Source organism: Zophobas morio, unplaced genomic scaffold (assembly GCF_036711695.1).
Source record: "Zophobas morio isolate AGI-343-1 ecotype UQ-CSIRO unplaced genomic scaffold, CSIRO_AGI_Zmor_V1 ptg000054l, whole genome shotgun sequence".
NCBI classification, from domain to species: domain Eukaryota; kingdom Metazoa; phylum Arthropoda; class Insecta; order Coleoptera; family Tenebrionidae; genus Zophobas; species Zophobas morio.
Genome location: NW_026972159.1, coordinates 420,452 through 433,268, shown reverse-complemented (window position 1 = coordinate 433,268; position 12,817 = coordinate 420,452). Strand labels below are relative to the sequence as shown.

General features: G+C 28.0%; 1 protein-coding gene across 2 annotated transcripts in view; it reads left to right on the top strand.

Moving 5' to 3' along the window:
• The window catches only part of LOC135142910 (trace amine-associated receptor 1), a 174,546-nt gene extending 162,269 nt beyond the window's left edge, over window positions 1-12,277 (top strand). For both annotated transcript variants that reach the window (XM_064074722.1, XM_064074721.1), the window contains 2 exons: window positions 2,801-3,055; window positions 11,250-12,277. In XM_064074722.1, the coding sequence (XP_063930792.1) occupies window positions 2,801-3,055; window positions 11,250-11,507 (513 nt within the window). In that variant the 3' untranslated portion in view covers window positions 11,508-12,277. The remainder of the gene's footprint in view (window positions 1-2,800; window positions 3,056-11,249) is intronic.
• The last annotated feature ends 540 nt before the right edge of the window (window positions 12,278-12,817 follow it).

Sequence of the window (12,817 nt, the reverse complement as noted above, 5' to 3'; positions counted from 1 at the left end):
CAATTTTTTACATTTTCAATCTTTGATTTTTTAAGTTCTTGATTTCCAATTTTTTTATATTTCGAAGCTTTCATTTTGTACTTTTTCAGTTTTACAATTTTTCTATTTTATAATTTTTCGATTTTGTTTATTTGAAAAGTTAAAAACCCGAAAAAATGAAAAATTGAAACAATGAAAAACTAAAAACCGAGAAACTTAAAAATCTAAAATAAAATTTATGAATCGAAGAATGGGAAAGAAGAAAAACCATTCGAATTGAAAAATTGAAAAATCCAAAAATTGTAAAATCGAAAAATTATAGAATCTTGAAAATTGTAAAGTCCAAAAACTGTGACATTCAAACACCGAAAAATTGAAAAATTCCAAAAACGAAAAACTGAAAAAGTGAACAACTTTAAAAATTATAATTATTAGGAGTGTTACATAATTAAAATGAAAACTAGAAAAACTGCAAATGAAAAATTAAAAAAACGGAAAATTGAAAAAATAAAGAAAATTAAAAACCCACAGGAAAAATTGCAAATCGAAAAATTGACGAAATTAAAAACTGTAAACTCGTGAAATTTGCAAACTCTAAAATTTGAAACATCTAAAAGTTGGAAAATCAAAAACTGAAAAATGGAGAAATCGAAAATTTTCAAAAATCGAAAGATTGAAAAATCGAAATTTTGGAAAATCGAAAAACCGAGGAATTCAAACTGAAAAAAGATCGAGAATTCAAGATGCCGAAAAATCTAAATATCTAAAATTTAAAAAATAGAAAAATTACAATAACGAAAAATTTAACATTAAAAAAAAACACAAAATCGAAAAGTCGAAAAATCGAGTAATTGAGAAATGGAAAAATGAAAATTTAGCAAAAACCAAAAATTGAAAAGCATAAAAAAATTAAAATCGGGAATTCGGAACGTAAAAAAAATAAAATCGAAAAATTGAAAAATGTTAAATTTAAAAATTCGAAAACTTGAAAAACCGAAAAACTGAAGAAATGAAAAACCAAAAATCGGCAAATTGAAAAATCTCAAAACTGAAAAGTCGAAAAATTAAAAAACCCAAAAATCGATTTCCGGTAAGTCGAAAAATCAAAATTTAAAAAGTTGAAAAGTGAAAATATCAAATAACTGAAAAATATAGACATTGTCAAAATTGAAATCTTGAAAAATTGAGAAATCGAAAACTTGAAAAATCCAGAATCGAAAAAAAGAACGAAAAGTAAAAACATTTTAAAATCGAAAAAACAAAAAATCGAGATGTAAGAAATCGAAAATTCCAAAATCGAAAAAGTGGAGTACACGTTAAAAAGGTTAAAATCGGGAGATCGAAGCATAACAAAACATAAAATCGAAAAATGGAGAATTTTAAAAATCTAAAAACTTGAAGAAATAAAAAATTGAAAAATGGAAAAGCCGAGAAATCGAAATTAAAAAATTGAGACATCAAAAGATCCGAGAAATGGAGAAATCGAAATTGCCCGAAATCGAAAAACCGGAAAATTTAAAACTGAAATACATATTTAAACTTAAAAAAAAAACGATAAATCAAAATATTCAAAATTCGAAAAATCAGAAATTTTAAAAATCGAAAGATCGAGAAATCGATACATCAAAAAAGTGAAAAATTTTAAATTAAAAAATTGGAGATATTGAAAAATCCCAAAATTGGAACAACGAAAACTTGAGAAATCGAAAAACTGAAAAATCGATAAATTGCAAAGAGGAAAAATTGAAAAATCAAAGAATTGATTAATAGAGAAATTGAGAAATGTAAAAATGAATTTTTTTTTTAAATTGCAAAAATTGTAAAACTGAAATACCGAAAAATTAAGTAAACTAAAAATCGAGAAATCAAGAAATCGAAAAATTGTAATTCAATTTTATTTTATTTTTCCACAAAAATTTCGATGTCGAAGATAAAAATTCAACACATTCATAGACCATAGGTACACTGTTACTTTTTTTTTAATTTATATAACATTTATTTGACAAAATTGTAGAACTGAAGAAACGAAAAATAGAAACATTGAAAAACCAGAAATCGAGAAAAAATTAATGAATCAAAGAACGAATTAAATCGAAAAATGTTCGTAAAGTCTAAAAACTAACATTCAAAGATCGAAAAATTAAAAAATTCCAAAAACGAAAAATTTAAAAAGTGAACAACTCTAATAAAAATTATAATTATTATTACATATCTAAAATGAAAATTGGAAAACCTGCAAATCAAAAACTGAAGAAACGAAAAATTGAAAACAAAAAAAATTGAAAAATCCAAAAACTGAAAAATTTCAAATTGAGAAAAAGAAAAAACATAAAAACTCGTTCCTCGCGCGTTAAAATATCTCGATTATTAATCACCTTTATTAACAAATTTGTTCGTTAAATAGTCATTTTTACCCTAAAAAATTTTGAAAATGTTCAAAATCACACTTTAAAATCCAGTGTAAAATTTTTGGGTGTTTACATTGACAAATCCCTTAAATGGGGCAGACATATAGATTATTTGCATTAAATAAGCATATAAGTTTTAATATGCATAAAATTGAAAAAAACGCAAATAAGCATAAAAAAAAAAAATTGTCAAAAGACTCGAAATTGTATCATAGTTAGTAGTTACAGATATAACAAAATTTTGAAGTGCTTACATTTTTCACAAAAACATTAAACGTAGAAATCCGCTCTCTATTTATTACAAGATTTAAAACCACCAAGCAACATTGTCGTCTCATTTTTCGAAAAAGCGTCAACACTTTTCCTTCACCTTGCTAAGTGCGAATTAAGAACGCGTGAAATCTCGTTTCCAGCTCGTGACCCAGGAAAGGCGGCTGAGCACGACAGCGTCCAGGACAATGGCGGCGATGTCCTTGGGATTCATCGTCCTTGTCACTCCGTGGACCATCCAGGAAGTCGTTGCCGCCTGCACGGGATCGAGAGCCCCCGCCGCTCTCGACTTCTTGGCGACTTGGCTGGCGTTAAGCAACAGCTTCTGGAATCCCTTTCTGTATTGGCTTTTGAATAATAATTTTAGGAGGATAAGTAGGGAACTTTTATTTAGCAGAGTAAGTGGGGTTCATTACGGCGATAAATATTTATGGGGGAAGTTTTGTTGGGTGGTTGGTTTGTGTGTTATTGTTAATTCGGGCTAGTGCGGGCGGAGTGTGGGTGATTGAGCAATCACCATTTGTTGTATTTGTCGATGCGCAATTACTGAAGATGGATTTACGCGTTTTTGTTGCAATTTGAGCCGGGTTTTACGGAGTGGTTTGTTAATTTCAGAGTAAACAGGCATTTGAAGCGGGTTTTTGAAGTGTTTGTTTCGAGTTAAGTGAATTATTGTAAAAATTGTCGTCGTTTTGTTGACGATGTTTCATTTATAAAAAAAAAATAGCTAAATAAATATTTATTAGAGAATTTTTCTCTGATTTTTGGCAATGTCTCAAAAAATTATAAACTAATTCATGTATTTTACCGAATATTATTATCAGACATTTAGGATCTAATTTATCTGAAAGCTTTCAACGGTTATTTAAAAAAATATATATAGTTATATGGAATGCTCGAGCCTTTCGGACAAGAGAAATCTTTTTTTTTATTTTTCTCACTAAATTTTTATTTTTTCTATTTTTTCGGCATTCTTCCTTCTAGAAGATTATAAAAAACATAGGATCGCTTCATCCTTTGGCACGAGAGAAGGCCTAATTTTTTTAATTTCTCATTATTTTTTCTAGATTTTTGTTTGCAATTTTACTAGTTCTTGACCGCGAACACAGTTTCTCACTCTTTTGGTTTTTATTTATTCTTTTACATAATTTGGAGTTTCAACTTCTTTCTTGTCGTAATCTAGAACACGTATACGTGCCGGAATAAGAATGTCGAGTTCCAACTACGCACTTGGTGTCGGTGTCGGTGTCGGTGTCATAAAACTTTTTGAAGAATATTTCTCGAGCTCTAAAAACCTGTCTCTAAAAAATTAGACATTAATCCATGTAGTTTACTGATTAATTCAGACATCTCAGACATAATTTACCTACAAGCCTTAGACGATTATAAAAAAATAGGATCGCTTGAGCCTTTGGCACGAGAGAAAGCCTAAAGTTTTTTATTTTCTCATTAAATTTTTCTAGATTTTTTGTTTACAGATTTAAACTTGTTCTTGACCGCGAACGCAGTTTCATATTTACTTAGTAACTTATCTACTATTGGTCTTTTTTATATTTTTATTTTTATTATCGAAACATTGAAAAAATGAAAAATTGCAAAATCGAAAAAATTTAAAATTGAAAAACTTCAAATCGAAGAAATGAATAAAAACAAAAATCGAAAAATTAAAAATCGAAAACTTAAAAATCAGAAAAAATTGAAAATCCCATATTTTTGATTTTTCAATTTTATCTGGAGCTCTAAAAATCTGTCTCAAAAAATTATACATTTTTTCATGTATTTTACTGATTATCTCAGACATAATTTACCTAAAAGCTTTAGACGATTATAAAAAAATAGGATCGCTTGAGCCTTTGGCACAAGAGAAAGCCTAAAGTTTTTTATTTTTTGATTAAATTTTTCAAGATTTTTTGTTTACAGATTTAAACTTGTTCTTGAGTGCGAACGCAGTTTCATATTTACTTAGTAACTTATGTACTCTTGGTGTTTTTTTATATTTTTATTTTTATTTTTCTCTATTTTAAAATATGCTGTACATTTTCAATATTTTTTTTATTTTTTCCATTTTCCTGCATTCATTTATTCTCTACTGTTTTTTATTTTCTTCTTGCTCTATATAAAAATTAAGATTGTCCAGTCTTAAATTTTTTTTCTATTTTTTTTAATTTTTGAGTTCCAGTTTCTGGATTTTTCGATTTTTCAGTTTTTCGTTTTTTAAATTTTAAATTTTTCAGTATTTCGACTGTTTAATATTTCGATTTCCCAATTTCTCAACTTTTCGATAAATACTTTAATTTTTCAATTTTTAAAGTTCTAAATTTTTTGATTTCTCGACTTTTCAGTTCCCCTATATTTAATTTTTCAATTTTCCGAATTTTTAAATTTTCGGTTTGCCAATTTTTCTTTTTTTTCAATTTTCGAATTTATATTTTTTTGCTGTTTGGATTTCTCGTTTTTTCAATTTTTCGATATTTTAATTTTTCAAAGTTTTAAATTTTAGATTTTTCGATTTTTCAGTTCTTCAATATTCCTATTTTTCAATCATGCGGTTTTATAATTTTTTTGTGTCCATTTTTGCCACCTTGATATTTCGATTTTGAAACTATATTTTAACTTTTCAGTTTCCGATTTTTCAAGTTTGCAATATTTTAATTCTTTAATTTTTAAAATTCTAGATTTTTTAATTTCTCGACTTTTCAATTTTTCTACATTTCAATTTTTCAATCTTCGATTCTCTCTACTTTTAGATTTTTTGACTTTTTTGAGATTTTTTTCAATCCCCGATTTTGTACATTTTGAATTTTCTATTTTTCTACTGTTTTATACTTCGCTTTCTCAGTTTTTTTTGAACTTTTAAAATTCTGGATTTTTCATTCTCTCGAGCTTTCAATTTTCAATATTTCAAGTTTGAGCCTTTTCAACTTTTACATTCTTCAAATTGCCAATGTTTCAGTTTTACGATTTCTCAATTTTTCTTCTCTTCAATTTTACGATTTAAGTATTTTGATTTTTCAAGTTTTCACAATTTTGACGTTTCTAAATTTCCAGTTCTTTAATTTTTCTATTTTTCAGTTTTTCGAGTTTTTAAGTTTTCGATTTCTCGAAATTGTTTTTCGCTTTTTCAATTTCGATATTTCCGATTTTTCGACTTCTGGATTTTTTACTTTTTGGATTTTCAGTGTTTCGTCTTTAAATTTTGGATTTTTCAGTTTTTTGACTGTTTAATATTTCGATTTCTGTTTTTCAACTTTTCGAAACTTTATTTTTTGATTCCTCGACTTTTCAGTTCGTCTATATTTAAATTTTTGAATTTTCCGAATTTTTTAAAATTTGATGTGCCAATTTTTCTTTTGTAAAATATTTCCGTTCTTTTGCGTTTTGCGTTCTTCAAATTGCCAATGTTTCAGTTTTACGCTTTCTCAATTTTTCTTCTCTTCAGTTTTACGATTTTTAAGTATTTGGGTTTTTCAAGTTTTCACAATTTTGACGTTTCTAAATTTTCAGTTCTTCAATTTTTCGAGTTTTTAAGTTTTCGATTTTTCGAAATTGTTTTTCGCTTTTTCAAATTCTACATTTTTTACTTTTTTAATTTCTCAATTATTGGAAATATTTCAATTCTGGGATTTTTGAATTTTTCAATTCTTCAATTTATTTTTCTTCTATTTTTCAGCTTCGAAATTCCTGCTTTGGGATTTTTCGACTTCTGGATTTTTTATTTTTTGGATTTTCAGTTTTTCGACTTTTAAATTTTGGATTTTTCGGTTTTTCGACTGTTTAATATTTCGATTTCTGTTTTTCAACTTTTCGATACTTTAATGTTTCAAATTTTAAAATTCAAGATTTTTTGATTCCTCGACTTTTCAGTTCGTCTATATTTCAATTTTTCAGTTTTCCGAATTTTTAGATTTTCCTATTTTTTTTTTAATATTTCGATTTTTCAATTCTTTAATTTCCCAATTTTTGGATATTTCTTCGAGTTTTGGGATTTTTCAATTTTTAGATTCTTCAATTTTTCTTGTATTTTTTAATTTTTCGATATTTCAATTTTGAGATGTTTCACTATTTCCATTTTTTAACTTCTGGAACTTTTGATTCCTCGATTTTGTACATCTTGACTTTTCAATTATTCGTTTTTTAAAGTTTAGCTTTTTCAGATTTTGACGTATCTGAGTCTCGACTTCCCAAAGTTTCGATTTTTCAGTTCTTCAGTTCTTCAATTTTTCGATTGTTCAGGTTTTTGATTTTTCGACTTTTTTGACTTTTCGATTTCTCAGTTTTCCAGTTTTTTAGTTTCCCAATTTTTGGATGTTTCGTTCAATTTTTTAATTTTTCAGTTTCTCGATTCTTCAATTTTTCTTCTATTTTTCAATTTTTCGATATTAGTGTTTTGAGATTTTCTAGTATTTCGACTTTTCGATTATTTGAGTTCTAAATTTTTCGATTTCGACTTTTTACTTTTTGGATTTTCAATTTTTCGTTTTTAAAACTTCATCGATTTCCCAACTTTTCAATATCTTTTCGAATTTTCGATATTTTAATTTTTCACTTCTTCACTTCTTTCACTTAGAAAGCTCACACCTAATTTACGTAAAGGTTTATAAAAAAAAAATAGAATCGCTTAAGCCTTTGGAACGAGAGAAATCCTAGATTTCTCCTATTTTTCTCATTACATTTTCTTAGGTTTTTATTTAGTTTTTACTATAGTTCTTGACTGCGAACACAGTTTCATATTTTCTTGATAACTTATCTCATTCTCTTGGTCTTTTTTTTGATTTTTTAATTTTTATTAATTTTTATTTTAAAATATGTGGCACATTTTCGATCTTTTTTAATTTTTTGAATTTTTAATGCATTTATTTATTCTATATTGTTGCTTATTTTCTCCTTAGTCTATCTAAAATTTAAGACCTGATTGTCGAGTACAAAAAAGTTTTTTTGTTTTAATTATTAAATATGAAGCAACTAATTAAAAAAAATGGTTTGTATTCTTGATGGATGAAAATTTTGTATATATAAGAAGTTAGTGTCATTACATTCTACTCCAGATTTTTTAAATAATTACCAAGATTAACTGAAGTGTCTTCCCCTCCCAAAATATTCATTACGTCATATAATCAACTTATTAAATAAATTTTTAGTAAAGATTATTTCACAGGTTATTAAAAATCTGTCTTAAAAAAAATTGTACATTATTTCTTGTATTTTATTGATTATCTCAGAAAGCTCCAAACTAATTTACGTAGAGGTCTTAGAAGAATATAAAAAAAATAGGATCGCTTGAGCCTTTGGTACTAAAGAAATCCTAGAATTCTTCTATGCTCCTCACTAAATTTTTGTACATTTTCATTCACAGGTTTACACAGTTCTTGAACACAGTTTCATATTTACTTAGTAAATTATCTCACTTTGGTGGTATTGTTTTATTTTTATTTTTTTATTTTTAATATTCTCTATTTTAAAATATGCTGCACATTTCCGGTGTTTCTTGTATTTTTTGCATTTTTTTTCATTCATTAATTCTATGTTGTTTCTTATTTTTCCTTGGTCTATCTAAAAATTAAGATCCGATTGTCGAGTCTTAAAAAGTTTTTTTGGTTTAAAAATAAAATATGAAATAACTAAATAAAAAAAATTGATCTATTTTTATTTTCTTGATAAATGAAAATTTTGTACATGTTAGAAGTATCATCACATTATACTCAAAATTTATTAAATAATTACCAAGATTAACAGAATTGTCCTCCCCTCCCAAAATATTCACCACGTCATATCATAAACTTATTAAATAACTCTTTATTAAAGATTATTTCTCGGGTTATTAAAAATCTGTCTCAAAAAAAATGAAACATTATTTCTTGTATCTTATTGATTATCTCAGAAGGCTCAGGTCTAATTTACGTAAAGCCTTAGAAGATTAGGAAAAAATAGGATCGTTTGACCCTTTGGGACGAGAGAAATCCTAGATTTTTTTTAGTTTTTCATTGTAAATACAGATTCATGTTTACTTTGTAATTTTCCTCACTCTTTGTATTTCTTTTTTTATATGCTTTTATTATCATCATTTTCTATTTTAGTTCATATGGTTCCTTTTCTATTTTTTTTATTTTTTCTGTATTTTTTCACTCTATATCTTTTCTTTTCTTATTCTTCTAAACCTAAATAATAAAATTCGATTATTCATATTATGTTGATTTATCAAAATTTTGAAGATAATAGTCAATAATATTAATTAATTATTACAATTAACTGAAATGTTTCCCCTTCCAAAATATTCATGACGTCATATCGTAAACTTATTAAATAAACCTTTCTTTATTTTTTTTTTTTAATTTTATTAATTATCTCAGAAACCTCTGCATTAATTTATCTGAAAACCTTAGAAGGCTATAAAAAATAAGATCGAGTGTGCCGGTGGAACGAGAATAATTCTAGATTTTTTATTTTATTCAGTGAATTTTTATAAAGTTTTACTTGCAGAATTACACTAGTTTTTGATTGCGAAGAAAAATTCATATTCACTTAGTACCTTCTCTCACTCTGTTGGCCTTTTTTCTTATACCTTTGTTTTCATTATTCTTTATTTTAGGACATACTGTTCTCTTTTGTTTTTTTTTACATTTTGTCGTGTATTTTTTCATATATTATTCTTTATCTATCGAAACATTAAGATTCGATTATTTAGTCTTAAAAGCAGTAAAATCAATGTTTATTAAAAATTCTTAACATTTCTCATTGTGTTAAAAGTATCTATAAAAAAATTATACATTAATTAATATTTTTTAACTATTGATTATCTTAGAAACGTCTGTTCTAATTTACCTGAAAACCTTACAAGATTATAAAAAATAGGAACGTTTGCACCTTTGGAACGAGAAAAATTCGAGTTTTGTTTTGAATACATTTTTATAGTGATTTATTTTCAGGTTTCCATTTGTTATTTTCATCATTCTCTATTTTAAGACACTATTCTTTTTGTACTTTTTTCCTTTTTTGTGTATTTTCTCATCCTATATTTTTTCTTATCTTATTCTTGGTCGATCTAAACATTAAGATCCGTTTTCCTAGTCTTAAAAGCGTTTCTTTTTTGAAAACATGCAGGATAATTTATTTTAAAAAATGTCCTGCTTCACACATTATAAATAAAAAATTATTGTTTGCGTGTCTAGGGTTCAAAGTGATGATTTATCGCCCGACGTGAAGCGAAATGTGGCAGTCTTTCTGAAGAAACCAAGACACTTTACTCTTTAGATGCACACATATTTTTTTCTACGGTATTAAATCAACCAACAGATTTTAATTTTTTTTTAGTTTCTAAAAAATTTTTGTGTTCTGTGTTAAAAATTGGAAAAAACGTGGACGACAATGATTTTACAGATTTTTCTTGTACTTAACTAAATATTGCGAAAAAAGACTATTTTACAATTTTTAATTTGGCGCCAAATTCAAAAACCACAAAAATTCCACCATTATCATCAAATTCGTTGTAGACTGCATTTGTCTCTAAAATACCCTGAAATTTCTTTTAAGATTTTGGTATTAACACAATTTTTTTCTCAGACAAGCTGACTTCTCAGATTATCATTTTAAGCAAATACAACTTTATTGAAACCGAAATTGAAAGCAAAAAATGTGTGAAAATCACTTAAAGAGATTTTAATAAAAAAAACTCTCACGGATGAAACCCGCTAAATAAAGTATCAGACAATAAGACGGTTTTTCACACTCGCCGGACTAAAAACAGTTTTATTTAGATATTTATGTTGTCAGAATTAGTGCCAGTGACACATCTGTATTAAGGATGACAAATCTTTTAATCGTAAGACGTAACTTCCACCGAGTCCTCGAGAGAAGCCGAAAATGGATAGAAGAAAAGAAAATGTTTTTTTTTATGAAATATCGTCTGCGAAAACCTTAGTAAATATATAATGTTATGATTAATGGCAACGTATACGAGTTCAACAATTATTATTTTTATGGAACGTCCACAAAAGGAAGCTGAAGCCATACAATTTATGTATTGTACGCTAAAGTTTCATTTTTCAGAGTTTATAAAGGCTGAAAAGCGCTCCTAGTTTTTCAGTTGCGTATTCGAAGCATTACGTAAGTTTAATGTAATTAATTTTTCTGGAAATGGAACCGAGCTTCGTAGTTGTTGTGTGTAATTGCTCCATTATTTCGTCGCGAATAAAATCCACTTTATTTCCCGAGGGAGTATCAGTGACTAGATAATAGGTAATTTAGATTGACAGCCGAGAAAAGATTTGTTTACGCCGCTATAACAAAATTCGTTAATCCCTCTACTGGAAATTAACTTACCGTCTCGGGATTAAAACCCCACTTTAGTCCCTCGTTGGATAAATAACTGTCTCGTTGTGAATGCCGTGCTTATGCAGCCCACATTACAAACGCGAAACCATTGTCAACTAATTACGTTTTAAAACTAATTTATGGTATTCCTCTCCGTCGTGGCGATTTTTTCAGCCATTTCTCGAGCTTTATTATTTTCCCCCTTTAACGCTCAAAGAAACTTCCCTCATAACAACACACTCTTGACAATCGGAACACCCGAACCCAAACTAACTTCCTTTTCAGTTCTTTTGTAAGAAACCCAAAGAATCGAAGCCCCACCTCCAGCAGCACTGCTGCAGCAACAGCAGCTCGGGGGTGCTCCACAACCAAGGCTGTGATCTCGAAGGTCTGTCCGAGAAATACTGGGGCGAAATCCTGGAGAGGACCCTGTCGTCCAGCTCGCTCCAGGCCCTGCAGAGGGCCTACTCGCACTCCCGCATGGAGAGATGCAACGGCTTACAGGAAATGAAAGTGTTCGATACGGCAGTTCCGGATTTATGAAAGTTGGACAAGACCACGCAGACGTTTGACTTGATGGCGCCGGACAGCATGGGGAGCTCCTGCGAAACGGCCACTTTGTCGAAATGATGCTGCGTGGTCGATAGGGCGCCGGTTTAGGGGATGATTGGGATGTGCTGGGTGGATTTGGTGCAAAGGCGGCGGAATAACAATTGATAAAAGCGACATGTGTTATTGTTTTTGTTGGCACCAAATTTTACTAATTTGAGATTGGTAGATCGGTATGAAGTGGCGTCTAACGTTTGGAGGAAGGTTGGCGCTGATTGGTTGGCTCAAGGTCAGGTTTGAGGAGTGTCTCCGGGTGACTAGCTGGCTTGGTTGCAACGATAGAGCGTTGTACATATCGATGAAACAACAGAGATGACTTTTTTGTCGACGTTTCATGACTTCTGTAGTACGAAAAATGTGGTCTGTCTGTCTGTCTGCCGTCTGTATCAATTTTTAACAATTTTTCGTTTTCCAATTTTTTTATTTTTCCATTTTTCAGTGTTCTGGCTTCATAATTTTCCGACTTTAACTTTTAAATTTTTTAATTTCCCAACTTCCAAATTTTTGAATTTTTTTTATAATTTTGATTTTCTCTCTTTTGCCAGTTTTTCGTTTTTCCATTTTTTTTAATTTTTTTAATGTTTCTTACGATTTTATAATTTTTCGTTTATTCAATTCATCAAACTTTCAATTTTTTATTTTTCAATTCCTCGATTTTCCGATTTTTTATTTGCTATTTCGATTTTACAATACATATTTGGTTTTTCCGAATTTGTACTTTTTCGATTTTTAAATTTCTCAATTTTTAATTCCTCGATTTTTGAATTTCTCGTTTCTTACGATGTTTAGAGTTCTTGATTTCCAATTTTCCGATTTTTCAAAATTTTCATTTTATACTTTCTCGTTTTTTATTTTTGATTTTTCAATTCTACAACTTTGCATTTTTGCAATTTTTTGATTCGAAAAGTTGAGAATTCGACAAATTGAAGTATCAAAACAAAAAAAACCCGGAAAAAATTGAAAATCTAATATTTTTTTTTCAATGCTACGACTTTTCATTTTTGCCATTTTTTGATTTGAAAAGTTGAAAATTCGAAACACTGAAAAATCAAAAGCTAAAAATCGGAGAAAATTGAAAATCTAAAAACTCAAAAAGCAAAAAATTGCAAAACCGAAAAAATTAATAATTGAAAAACTGCAAATCGAAGAAAGGAAGAAAAAAAAATAGAAACATTGAAAAGCTAAAAATCGAGAAGAAAAAATCGAAAAAATAAGGAATGGAAAAATTGGAAAGGAAAAAAAAG